The sequence below is a fragment of the Salvia hispanica genome, chromosome 4 (assembly GCF_023119035.1).
Source record: "Salvia hispanica cultivar TCC Black 2014 chromosome 4, UniMelb_Shisp_WGS_1.0, whole genome shotgun sequence".
In the NCBI taxonomy this organism is placed as follows: domain Eukaryota; kingdom Viridiplantae; phylum Streptophyta; class Magnoliopsida; order Lamiales; family Lamiaceae; genus Salvia; species Salvia hispanica.
In genome coordinates, this window is record NC_062968.1 from 32,515,160 (window position 1) to 32,528,655 (window position 13,496).

The 13,496-nt window shown below is 40.5% G+C and overlaps 2 protein-coding genes across 2 annotated transcripts; both read left to right on the top strand.

Annotated features, from left to right (window-relative positions):
- Positions 1 to 6,521: 6,521 nt before the first annotated feature.
- On the top strand, positions 6,522 to 8,938 carry LOC125223155 (ureidoglycolate hydrolase-like). The gene is made up of 8 exons (XM_048126162.1): positions 6,522 to 6,932; positions 7,483 to 7,566; positions 7,750 to 7,824; positions 7,930 to 8,058; positions 8,162 to 8,248; positions 8,329 to 8,468; positions 8,621 to 8,723; positions 8,868 to 8,938. The coding sequence occupies exons 2-8, from the start codon at positions 7,487 to 7,489 to the stop codon at positions 8,926 to 8,928; spliced, it is 675 nt and encodes a 224-aa protein (XP_047982119.1). The 5' UTR covers positions 6,522 to 6,932; positions 7,483 to 7,486; the 3' UTR covers positions 8,929 to 8,938.
- A 2,248-nt stretch (positions 8,939 to 11,186) lies between these two features.
- Positions 11,187 to 12,362, top strand: LOC125223154. Its single transcript, XM_048126161.1, has one exon. The coding sequence runs from the start codon at positions 11,187 to 11,189 to the stop codon at positions 12,285 to 12,287; it is 1,101 nt and encodes a 366-aa protein (XP_047982118.1). The 3' UTR covers positions 12,288 to 12,362.
- Positions 12,363 to 13,496: the final 1,134 nt, after the last annotated feature.

Below are 13,496 nucleotides of genomic sequence, written 5' to 3' on the forward strand. Positions count from 1 at the left end.
GTGGTGTTGATTGTGTAGTTTCTGTGGTTGTATGCATCTGTAAACCCTCGTTTCTTCATCAATACAATTTTGCCTGAGTTCTCCCGTGGATGTAGGCCGCATTGGCTGAACCACGTAAATTGGTGTTTGGTATTCTTGTTTTCGATTCTTGTTCGCATTGCTGTCAATTGCATATTTGTGATAACAAATTGGCGCCGTCTATGGGAACGACTGATTTTGCAATTGATGATGGCTGCCTCTCGATTTGATTTCGAGAAATTCACGAGTAGAAACGATTTTGGGCTGTGGAAAGTAAAGATGAAGGCGATGCTTGTGCAGCAAGGGCTATGGGAGGCGATGAAGTATGAGCAACCGGATAAATCTGCAGATCTTGAAGATAAGACAGTAATCAAGAAGCTCGATATGATGGATAGAGCTCATAGCGCGATAATGTTGAGTCTTGGAGATCGAGTTCTTAGAGAAGTGTGTAAAGAGAAAACACCTTCTGCAGTTTGGACCAAGCTGGAGACGATCTACATGACGAAGTCTTTGGCAAACAGGCTATTCTTGAAGCAGAGGCTGTATTCGATTAAGTTTCTTGATGGGAAAGGAATCTTGGAGCAGCTGGATGATTTTGTCAAGGCAGTGGATGATTTGGAGAGTGTAGATGGAGATATAAAGGATGAGGATAAAGCCATTATGTTACTCAATGCACTCCCGAAGAGTTTTGATCAACTCAAAAATGCCATTCTATATGGCAGAGATAGCTCTCTCACATATGAAGAGGTGCTTACTGCCTTGAAAGCAAAGGAATTCCAGAAGGCTTCTACTACCAAACCAGTTGATCAAGCTGGGGAAGTCCTAAATATTAAGAGTGCAGACAAGAAAGGTTCCAAGAAGAAGTGGCAGAAAAAGGGAAAATCAGAGAAGAAAGAAGAAAAGGAAACAAGATCTTGTCACTATTGTAAGAAGCCAGGACATATAAAGAAAAATTGTTTCTCATGGAAGAGAAAGAAGGAAGAAGAAGCTGAGGGTCAGAACACAGATGTTACTCAGACTGTAGAAACTGCTCATGCTCTAAATGTTGCAGACATGGACATCAATGAACAATGGATAATGGATAGTGCTTGCAGCTTCCACATGTGCCCTAAGTTGGAGTGGTTTCATGATTTACAGCAATCTACTGGATCAGTTCTACTACGCAACAATCAGATTTGCAATGTGAGAGGAATGGGGAATATCAGACTCAGATTGAAAGATGGATCAGCAAGGATTTTGACAGAAGTCAGATATATTCCAGACATAAAAAGGAATCTGATATCTTTGGGGGCACTTGAAGGAAAGGGGTACTCTTTTCTATGTTCTAATGGCCAGATGAAGGTACTTAAGGGATCAGAAGTTGTATTAACAGCTAAGAGATGGCACAACTTGTACTACTTAGATGCCGAGGTTATATCTGATGATCTAAACCTGGTGAAGAAGATGGATGGAGATATATGGCATCTCAGGCTTGGGCATGTTTCAATGGATGGAGTGAATCAGCTTATCAAGAAAGGAGTCATTGAATCTGACTCAAAGATGACATCCAGAGAGTGTGAAGTTTGTGTTCTGGGAAAGAGTAAGAAATTGGTTTATCCTAGTGGAAAGCACAGCTCTACATCAGTGCTTGAGTATGCCCACAGCGATATATGGGGGCCTGCTCAAACTTTATCAGTGGGAGGAGGTAGATACTTCTTGTCAATTGTGGATGATTACTCTAGAAGAGTTTGGTTATACATCATGAAAGAAAAATCTGAGGCATTTAGCAAGTTCAGAGAATGGTGTATAGAGGTTGAGGTGGAGAAAGGTTCTAACCTGAAATGTCTTAGAACGGACAATGGTTTAGAGTTCCTATCTCATGAGTTTGATGATTTCTGCAAATTGAAGGGAATTAAAAGACATAGAACGGTTCCCAACAATCCTCAACAGAATGGAGTGGCTGAGAGAGCCAATCGAACCATCCTTGAAAGAGTGAGGTGCATGCTGATTTCATCTGGAATGCCTCACAAATTCTGGGGAGAGGCAGCATCCACAGCAGTGACACTGATGAATAAATGCCCTGCTGCATCAATCAATAATGAAACCCCAGATTATAGATGGTTTGGACATCATGGAAATTATACAATGTTGAGACCTTTTGGCTGCAGGGCTTACTCTCACATCAAGTAGGGAAAGCTAGAGCCAAGGGCTCTTAAGTGTGTACTTTTGGGGTATCAAAAGGGAGTGAAGGGCTATAGGCTCTGGTCAATGGAGCCAGGGAATCAAAAGGTGGTAATTAGCAGAGATGTGATTTTTAGAGAGAAAGAAATGCCTTATAAAGATGCAGAGATCAGTAAGCAGGCATCTAGCTCGAATGCTCCAGTTGAGGTGGAGCTATTGAGGAGTTCTGATGATGTGGAGGCAGATGAAAATGCTAATGTACCAGAAACTGAAGAACCTGTCTATGAGATCAGTGATGATGAAGAGACTACCACAGAGGAAACTAACCTTGACAACTACAGATTGACAAGAGATAGAGAAAGAAGGTAGAATGTAAAAAGGCCGGCAAGATATAGCAATGCAAGTTTGGTGTATTATGCATTTTGTGCAGCTGAAGAAGTGGAGTCTAGTGAACCTGGAACCTATAAGGAAGCAGTTAGATCCAGAGAGAAAGACAGGTGGATAAAAGCAATGCAAGAAGAATTAGATTCATTGCTGAAAAACAAGACATGGATTCTTGTGACCAGAAAAGTGATGCAGAAACTTATTGGATGCAAGTGGATCTTTAAGAAGAAGGTGGAGGCATCAGATGGAGATAGAATCAGATATAAAGCCAGATTAGTGGCTAAAGGATACAATCAGAGAGAAGGCATTGACTACAATGAAATATTTTCTCCGGTGGTGAAGCATAGCAGCATCAGACTTCTTATGGCAATGGTTGCAAAGAATGATTGGGAATTACACCAGCTAGATGTAAAGACAACATTCTTACATGGTGAACTTGAGGAGAGCATATTCATGGAGCAACCAGAGGGTTTTATTAAACTAGGAGATGAGGGAAAGGTTTGCTTATTAAAAAGAAGCATTTATGGCCTTAAGCAATCAAGTAGGCAGTGGAATCTACAATTTGATCAGCATATGAGGAAAATTGGTTTTGAAAGCTCCAAATATGACAGCTGTGTATATATGAAGAAGAGAGATGGGAAATCAGTAGCTTTCTTGCTCCTATACGTGGATGATATGCTAGTTACTGGATCAGATATCAATGAAATTGAGAAAGTCAAGTATGATCTCAAATGCAGATTTGAAATGAAGGATTTGGGTGAAGCTAAGAGGATCTTAGGCATTGATATCATAAGAGACAGGAAGAAAAGAGTCCTTTGGTTAAGTCAGCAGCATTATATTGATGAGTTACTCAAGAAGTTCCAGATGAGTGAATCCAGAATAGTCTCAACACCTTTGGGGCAGCAGTTTCAGTTATCTGCAAATCAGTGTCCTAAGTCAAAGGAAGAGCAGGAATTGATGAGGAAGATACCTGATAAGGCTAATTTCATGCATCGGTTATATGTGAAAAACGTTATAATTTGCTGGGTCTAACACGTTTCCTAAGCCAGGTGTGTGAAGAAAAATCGCTAGATCAAGGAAATGCTGAAGGAGATGGTCTAGCGAAGGAAAGGAATGAAGTGAGCAGGATTTAAAAGAAAAGAAGGCGTGACAGAGGGAGTCAATAGCTGAGGGCAACAAAGTCTTATCTATACCTCGCTGGGCCCCACTCCAACGCCTATATATAGAAGAGCATGCAACGCACATCATAGAACTTTTTCACTCTCTTCTTAGCTCACACACATTACACACACTTGGGAATGGGAGATCTGGGGTAGTCGGGTACGAAGGGTTACTTTTCTTTAGAAGTTTCGCAGTTGCAACACCGTCCGAGTGTGGACGAAGATACAATCTCTCTTAATTTCAGTTGTTTTACTCTTTTTGCTGTCGAACTTCACTTTTGGGAGTCGACTTGGCTGTTGATGATACTTGTTATCTTTTCGCTTTGTTGAATTGTGTTTAGCTGTGATATTTTGAGTTGATTTACGTAGATCTCGCTGCTGGAAGTTTATTTTTACAAGTATTATGTCGATCTCTGTTTTATTTTGATATTGTGGTGTTTGATATGGGAATTTGGTGATAGATCTGTGGTTTATTGACTGTTTGGAGGTTGTTGTTCGAATCTGAAGTGATGAAGTGTTTCTGTTGGTTGGAGTTCGTGTTGGACGCTTGGATCCGGAGTGGATTTAGCGTCTGAGGTTGGATCCGAAGTGAGAAAAGGAAGTTGTTAGATGGATTTGAGTTTTCTTCTTGTTTTCTGTTTTGCTTCGTCTAGCGTCTGCAGATCTGTTCAGTTCTTCGTTGATTATGCATTGATTTGACTTAGAATTAGTTTGCTCTGTTTTGATTTCGTTCATGTTGATTTTCTTATGAGTTTTTACGCAATTTGGTTGTAGAAGATGATGTCGTTGTTATTTAGTACGAGAGTTAGTTATTCTGCCAGCTTTTCGTCCGTACTCTGCTTTTTCAGTCATGGTCCCCACAGTCAGTTTGTTTCCTAGGTCTAGGTAATTGGAGTAGTTTTCTTAGATCTAGTGCTTGAGCAGTTATTTTCTCACAACGTTCTCTTGTTATTTCGCTTAGGTCTAGTTATTAGCGTAGGAGTTTTAAAATTCCCAAGTCAAGTTTAATTTGTTTTCCTCAACCCAAAAAAAATGCGTGGCAGCAGCCAACACCAAAAACACATCCAAATCTTTGAACATGAGTATTACGCATCCTTCTCTGTGGGATCGATCCCTACTTCCCTATACTAGGTTTAGTAAAGTGGTTGAGGGTTTTTGAAAGAAGTGCTCTGTGTGTCCGACGACCAGGATTTCCTGCGACCAACGAGTTCCTAGACCGCGTGATCTAATGGATTTGCTGGACCTAGGGAACCTGTTATTTCCTTCTGAACACACTACGAACATAAATCGTACCTTTCAATACCTTATGCTAACATCATTGGAAGTGTGATGTATGTAATGATTTGCACACGGCCTGACCTTGCTCATGCTGTGAGCTTGACAAGCAGATACATGAGCAATCCAGGGAAGGTGCATTGTCAAGCTTTAAAGTGGATGTTGAGATATCTGAAGAGAAGTTCTGAGTATGGGATCATGTATAGAGGATTTGAGGATCAAACAATGGATAGCCTTGTGGGATACTGCGATTCAGATTATGCATCAAATAGAGACAGTAGGAAGTCTCAAACTGGATACATATTTACTCTCTTTGGGTCTGCAGTCACATGGAAGTCTAATCTGCAATCTGTTGTTGCTCTATCTACAACGGAGGCAGAGTATATTGCTTTGACTGATGCTGTAAAAGAAAGTTTTTGGCTGAAGGGTATTATGGAAGACCTTGGGATCAGGCAGAAGAAGGTGGTTGTGAATTGTGATAGTAGCAGTGCGATTTCACTATCGAAGCATCAGACTTTTCACAACAGAAGTAAGCACATAGATGTGCGTCTCCATTTCATTCGTGATGAGGTTGGAAAAGGGATGGTAGAGGTCAGAAAAATAGGCACTGAGCACAATCCGGCAGATGCTCTAACCAAGGTGGTACCAGCTTCTAAGTTTACATATTGCTTAGAGTTGGTGAACGTTCTAAGGAAGTAGTAGAACAGGGTTTTGGAGGACTATGACAGCAGGTGTTGATGTTGGATACGAGGTGGAGATTTGTTAAGAAATCGTCTCTCAACATCTTTTGAAATTAGTTAAATTGAGAAGGGTGTAGGTGAGCTGCAGCACAGGGGATAAAAGCCTTGTGATATAAAAAGCTAAACAGTCAGTTTTGCATCGGTTGTAACAGAAATTAGAAATCAAATTTGGGGATTCATTGTGGAGAGAGTTCAGAGGTTCATCGATCAAGAAAGAGGGAAGTTCTTGGTGATCGTTGGTGCAGCTCGCTCAATGATCGTTGCTCATATTGGTTAGTCATTCAGCTGCTGCGTTTCAGTTGTGATAGGCTAGATTGAGTGGTGTTGATTGTTTAGTTTCTGTGGTTGTATGCATCTGTAAACCCTTGTTTCTTCATCAATACAATTTTGCCTGAGTTCTCCCGTGGATGTAGGCCGCATTGGCTGAACCACGTAAATTGGTGTTTGGTGTTCTTGTTTTCGATTCTTGTTCGCATTGCTGTCAAATGCATATTTGTGATAACATGTTGTGATTGACATTGTTAATATTAAGAAAACTAAAGAGGTTAATTGTGAACGTATATTTCTTATTTACCTCTTAAAATATTTAAATATACATTCTTAAGTAAATTTAAAAGGAAGTAGATAAATTGAAAAATATAACATAAAAATTACTACTAGTACTATAATCTGCACTTTTTGTTGTGTATACAAAATCAATTAAGAGCAATAAACGCGAATCAATGCTTTTATTTGAAACCCAAACGACAATACAAATACAAATACAAAGTACATGAATGACTCTCTAAGGCTATTTCCGGCTTGAAGCTTCGATGATAATTGTGTAGTAGTACTAGTTTTTATCATTAAATAGCCCTCCACAGTCTAATTAGTTTGGAGGGTTTTTTCAAATCAAAATCTTAATGTTTTGAGCTTATGATAGTGATGTAGTGGGAGTAGTATATAATCAGGGATGAATGTTTTTTTTGATGGAAATTTTTTGAAGTGGCGTGACAACGGACAACTCCCCTTCACAATTTCCCAACCAAGAACAATTATTTAACCTGAAAATCTCTCTCCTCATCCACTCTATCTACTTGCTTGCTGGAATCTCATCTCAAAGCAATGAATATGACACCATCAGAACCATGGAGGAGTTTTCCGGGTACCCAATTCATCTCCACTTTCTGTAGACATTGAAACTCTGCAGAAACAGGTATTCTCTCTCAAAACCTAGGAAAATAATGCTATTGTTATAAAAATACTGTGTCTTTTTTAGTCTACTGGGATTGGAAAGATTCGATTTTTTTAATGTTCTGAAGTGGGATACTCGATATTGCTGATAAAGATAAATTTAAATTTGAGGAATAGGGATAATGAGGAAATGATTCTCGATGAGTTTTGAAGTAACTTGATGTCCTTGTGTGATAATCTTGTATGATCTGAAGTGGGCTTAAGTTATTTATTTTGTTGTTGTGAAACAGTTATTTGTATAAATTTCAAAGTATGGAATATAGTATTTAAAAATCCTTAATATATGAGCAATATGATTCTGTCCTCATTGTGGATTATGAGGCATTTTATACATACTCTCCTACCAATGAATGTTAGTATTTGTCAAGAAATGACATGTTTTCTGACTTAGTGGAAATTTTTGATTTCAAAAGCTATCTGTGATTTTGGATAATGATTCCAAGATAACTAATGTTATGTTGGTTGCATAGATGAAGTTATGAACATGTAGTATATTTAATGCTGTGTTGTAGATTCATGAACTTTCAACTCTCTGATACACACGCGCCTTCAGTCACCAGGATCCTTTACAGGGAAAAAGATGTACAAGCGAGGGTGTAAGATTTTGACTAATCTCACATTGTCCGTTTCTTCTATTTATATGCATAAGAGTCACATTTCGTCAATAGTATAAGGTTTCCTGAAAATTCTTCGCTCATGAACTGATGTAGCATCTGTTCGTATCTATGCCAAAGGGTGCATGTGGCAGTTTTTGCTTATAGTGCCACATGAACGTGCAGGTTCGTCAAGAGTTTGATGATCATTTCTGGTCTCTCGGTCAGAGAGGATGCAGTTGGGAACATATTTGGTCGATGGTGAGTCATAAGTTCATTCGTTCTTGTTCTTGTTATTGTTATTCCATTTCTGTTGGTTTTCTCTCAGTAGCTGTAAATAATTTCCCAATTCTGACTTGGACACAGGGTCGGTTCTGAACCAGAGCTGCCGCCCGTTTCCACTGGTTCTCATATCGATGCTATACCGTACTCGGGGAAATATGATGAAGTAGTCGGAGTGTTGGGTGCCATCGAGGCAATTAATGTACTAAAAAGGTACTGACTCTTTTTTGCAAGCACGCATGGGTTTTGCAGTTGTTTTCAATGTTTTCCACATTTATCAGACAAGGAGCTTCTCTCAGAATTTGAAGCTTAACAGGTCAGGGTTTAAGCCTAAGAGATCTCTGGAGGTGATCATGTTTACATCAGAAGAGCCAACGCGATTTGGAATCAGCTGCTTGCGAAGGTTATGGCCTCGTATTTTCTTGAAATGCTCTACCATGTCCATTTTCTCTGGCTGAAACTTGTTTGATTGTTGTGGTGCAGCCGCTTATTAGCTGGAAGTGAAGAACTGGCCCAACTTCTCAAGAGGACAGTCGATGGCCAAAATATATCCTTCTCTGATGCTGCCAAATTCGCTGGATATGCGAACAATGAGGACTTTTCCCAGTGTGGCTTTAAAAAAAGTAACCTATTCTGCTTTTGTTGAATTGCATATTGAGCAAGGTCCCATCTTGGAAGAAGAGGGTTGGATTGCTCATCACGTAGTAATATTTTTTTGTTATGATCGAAAACATTGTATTCTTTCCTATAAATGCTAAAATTTATATTTCTGCAGCAATATCAATTGGCGTTGTCACCGCCATTGCTGCTCCAGCAAGTAGCAAAGTGGATTTTGAAGGCAATGGAGGGCATGCTGGAGCTGTTCTGATGCCAAAGAGGTAGTACTATTATTTATCAAACTTTGAGGTTCAGATATCTGGAAAATGAGAGTCTAAATGAGTAGATTGCTCATCCATAGTTGTATCATTGTATGTAGTGAGAGTAGATTGCAACATAATAATCTATGAATTGTTTTGGGACAGAAACGATGCAGCTGCAGAATTAGCCCTTGCTGTCGAGAAACATGTTTTAGAATCCGGATGAATTGACACTGTTAGGACCGTTGGTGAGTAGCACACCACCTTCATGCTTACGTTTCATTGAGGATAAACAGTATTCCAAGCAAAGCACATTTGGAGATTGGCATGATTCTTTTGCGTTAATTTGTCATTTAAATCACGACCTCTGACCCAAATTGCAAATGCAGATACTCGCGACATAGATGAACGGAAGAGGAATCTCGTGATCGAGAAAATCCATCAATCAGCCCTCAGCATTTCCAAAGCTCGTAATGTGGAGCTCTCAGAATTCAAGATTCACTCTCCGAAGAGTCGATCACCAAAGCAACTGAATAAAAATCAGCCTGCCAAGAACTGAACATGCCTTACAAGAAGATGATCAGCAGAGCCTATCATGACTCCCTCGTCATGGCCAGGTAAAAACTTGCCTACATTCAGACATACAATGCATAAATCTCAATTTGCGCCTCGTCATTCATGCAACCGAACTCTCTGCCTCGTGACATGACTTAAAAAACCTTGTTTGTAAATCTCCAATAGGCGTGATCTTCATTCCATGCTATAAAGGTACTCTGTCAATCTTATGCATCAACACGATTTATATACGGGGATTTTATGACGAGAAATTGTCTGATTTATATACTCTGTTTGATATGATTGTAGTCCTAGATCAAAATAGACTTATTGGATAGTACATTATAGTAGTAATGTCTTCCAAATGCTGTATGTACCTTTCCTTTCCTACCTTACATCATACCAGTAGTAGGAGTAATTTCTAATTTCAGACTCTTTCTATAAATGTCTACTGCCTGTATAGGGTACATATATGAGCTATAATAAAAACATTAATTAATCCAATGTTTATAAATAATAGGAGTACTCCAGTGAGATGATAATTAAGGCAAAACACACAATAAAAAGTAGTAGCAGTAAATAAATAAATTAATTAATGTGGAGTTGGAGTGAACCACATGGCTAGAGCGATCTTGGATACCTGAGAGGCATGAGAGGGATAATAGATGGAAGAAATTTTGGCATCCACGTAATTAAAGATGCCAATATCATGGCCACCGTAACTAAACCTGCTAATATCATGAGACCGATAATTATAAGCATTTTCGACGAAATAGATAGAATCGGGGGTCAAGTTGAAGTGAGGGAAGTCGGCCGCCGGCAGCGCAAATGAGTTGTGGCCTCCGACAAACATTGCGAGACCATCTAATGAAGCGTCCATGTACCTCATGATTTTACCTTCCTTCACATCAATTTCATACACCTCGAAACTATGTGTTTTGTGTGGATAACTCCAGTTCCCGCCACCGCTGTTACTGACGATGTTTTTGGCGTACGATCCGTCGCGCTCGACCAGCTCCAAGCCATCCCGTATCACTATAAACAGCCGCCCGGAATGCTCGTCCATCACCAGATACTTGAGGTAATTGCATCTGCTTATTTTTATATCATCATCGTCTTCTTCAGACTCATCAGACTCATACTCAGAATCATCAGAAAACAGGGGAAGCTTCCATAGAAAGGACGATGGAGAATAATCGAGGTCCCAGCACTCGACCGTTAGTTTCGTGAAGCAGAAGAGGCGGCTGTGGTGGGTGGAGTAGACGAGTTGGTAGTAGAAATCGTGTCGGCCACAGATGGGGAGCCAGTTGGTGGTGGTGTGGGCGGGGAAGCAGGTGGCAATGCGGCTGTTGTACAACATGATGGCGCGGCAGTCGTGGGAGGAGGACGATAGGATAATATTGGTGGGGAAGATGTGGATGTCGGGAAGCTTTATGTGACGGCCGGTGATGGGATCGGAGAGGAAAGTGAGTCGGTTGTCCAGGTTGTATGATGCCACCCAGCCGTGGGACGATCCCACATATTCAACCCGGCCTTGTGCCCACGGCAGCGGGGGCGCTCCTTGTTGATGCTCACCACTTTGCTGTCTCCGAGGCTGTAAAACTTATACGCTTCCGAGGATGGCGGTAGCATCAGCCAAGGGGAGGATGATATTGATGTTTTGCTGCTCATCATCCTACCGCCGCCCTTCATTCCTATTCCTCGGAATATAAATTGGAACGCCATCGTCAATTTTAAAGATTAGAATTCTATTCAAGATTCATCTCAAATTCTCAATATTATATTACTTGCGTCACAAGTCGCATATTTTTTTGTGGTCAAGAATTGAATTCTTCTAGTATTTCCAAATCACAAATCTATTAGGAGTAGTAACTTTTTTCAGGTACTATAAGTAAAGAAGCCCTAGGTAGATAATTAATCAAGTAGTCCATGATGAGTATGATATTCCGAAGTGCAGCCGCCACATTCCAGTATGGGCGTGTGATTAATCCATGGCTGATGCTGCCACCAACATTCGACAGGAGGCACGGCGGCATGGCGTACAACTTCTACATCCCGGCAGACTCCTCAGTGGTGCGGATCAACAAATACGGCCCGGGACGGGACCCTCCCTGGGTCCCGGACGACAATGCCACGGTGGTGGGGTCTTCCCACGGGTGGCTAGCATTGATGAACCGCCGCAACAACGAGGTGTTCCTGTCGAACCCCATCACCCGCCGCCACATCAAGCTCCCCCCCATCGACTCCCTCCCGAACCCCGAGCTCAACCTCCGCTGCGCCCAAGCCCGCGTCTCCAAACTCATCCTCTCCGCCTCCCCCGACTCCAAAGACTGCCGCGCGGTGGCCTCATTCGGCCCGCACGACCGCCTCGCCTTCTGCCGCCCCGGCCACAGCCACGAATGGGCCCCCGTGGGCCAGCTCTTCATGGACCTTGACCAGCCCAGGTTCAAGTACGCTAAGAGCTACCAAGATTTCGTCTTCTCGAGCAAGAGCAAGAGCAATAGCACCGTCCTCACTTGCCTCACCTTTTCCGACCTCCACAGCCGGGGCTTGGAGGACTGGGACCTAACCGTCCTGGACTCTCCAAAACTGGTGTGGATCCGAGCGCAGAACGATGAAGCCAGGCCGGATGATCCGGTGTCGTCGGTGGAGGAGCACCTGGCGTACGCGGAGCAAACGGATGAGATGTTCCTCGTCTCCCGTTTCTTCGATGAAGCCGAACGCGCTACTTTTGGATTCGTTGTAAGTAGAGTGGTGAAGGAGGGCGGCGGATGGATGAGCACCTTGCGATGTTCCTTGGGGGATATGGCGTTGTTTGTAGGAACCAACCACTCCTTTGCCATCCCCAATTTCAACCCCAATTCTATTTACTTCACCGACTCTAAATCTCATCAAGGCCGGGGAGATGTCGGAATATACCATTGCGCCCCACAGACTTTCTCAAATTGCTACTATCCCATTCCCAATAATGATATTATTGATATTGCTGCTGGTCCCTCACCCATTTGGTTTACTCCAACGCTTACTTGATTTTTTTTGTTTTGTTACACTACTATGTTTTGTTTGTAGGACTATTTGATTATACTTAACTTTTGATTGCTTCAATTATTATGCATACGACCAAATCAACCTCATATCAATCTCAAAACTCTCTGATTAATATTTCTATCTATATATCTACCAAATTAAGAATGCTTTTAAAATCGAATCATCGAGTGACCGGAGATGGTGGAGAAGAAAGAAGCACAAAGCAAAGAATGGTGAAAATATTTTTTGACTCTGACAAGTTTAGAAATTGGTACACTACAAATTTTTTTTGGATAAGGTTGCTTTTTAATACGATTAAGGACGCTAATTAGTGTATCTAATGTGTCCTTATTTTTTAGTGTCCCAATCAAAATTAGGGAACACAAATAAAAGCGTTCTGAAAACATAAAAGATTAAGATATTTTATTATATACTTAGGGACGCTTTCTTTTGCATACTAAATGGTTATTCTTAAAAAATTTCTAACGCCAGTAATTGCATCTCAAACAAAGAGAGGTACTTGTTGTTTGATGTATGCATATATGTACCATTTGTTAGAGTGCTAAAACAATACAGTGAAGAGAAAAATAAGACTAGTCAGCTTTGTTCATCTATATTTGCATTTTCCAAAGTAAAAAACAGGATCATTTGGTACAACACACATTTCCACAAGACCACTACCACTCTGCACACCGCCAAAATTGTAGATACAATCACCACATAACGATTTTAAACTATTGGGGTATGCATTAATCTTGGATACAACTTAAGTAAATACTATAAGAATAGGTTACTAGCTACTCCATCCCATATATCTCTAAAAAAATATTTTTATTTATATCATATTATTTCGTCCCATAAAATAAATTTCATTTTATTTTTGAAAAGTTTATCACTGCATATTATACTTAATAATAAGATTGGTTCCACTATGCACTAATAATATTTTAATTATTTTTTTCTTTTATCTTTCATATTTTACTAGTTTCATGTAGTGAACTTGTGTCATCCTAAAAATCCTTACTTCTATTGAAAATAGAGAGTATTTTATACTCCACTTCGTTTATTTTGACACTCTAAAAACTCAGTCGGATTGTACTATATAAAATTTTGGGAAATCATTATTCTTTAGATAGGCGATAGAATATATTTTCTCTCATAAATGAATTGCGGTCTAATTGGGCCAATATCAATCTAAGAGCATCCACAGTA

Bases quoted from the DNA above. Each gene is read 5' to 3' on its own strand.
- LOC125223155 (XM_048126162.1), top strand. From the start codon at position 7,487: ATGAACTTTCAACTCTCTGATACACACGCGCCTTCAGTCACCAGGATC. The intron at 7,567-7,749 runs GTAAGATTTTGA...ATGAACGTGCAG, and splicing joins AAAGATGTACAAGCGAGGGT to GTTCGTCAAGAGTTTGATGA. The intron at 8,724-8,867 runs GTAGTACTATTA...GTTTTGGGACAG, and splicing joins GCTGTTCTGATGCCAAAGAG to AAACGATGCAGCTGCAGAAT.
- LOC125223154 (XM_048126161.1), top strand. From the start codon at position 11,187: ATGATGAGTATGATATTCCGAAGTGCAGCCGCCACATTCCAGTATGGG.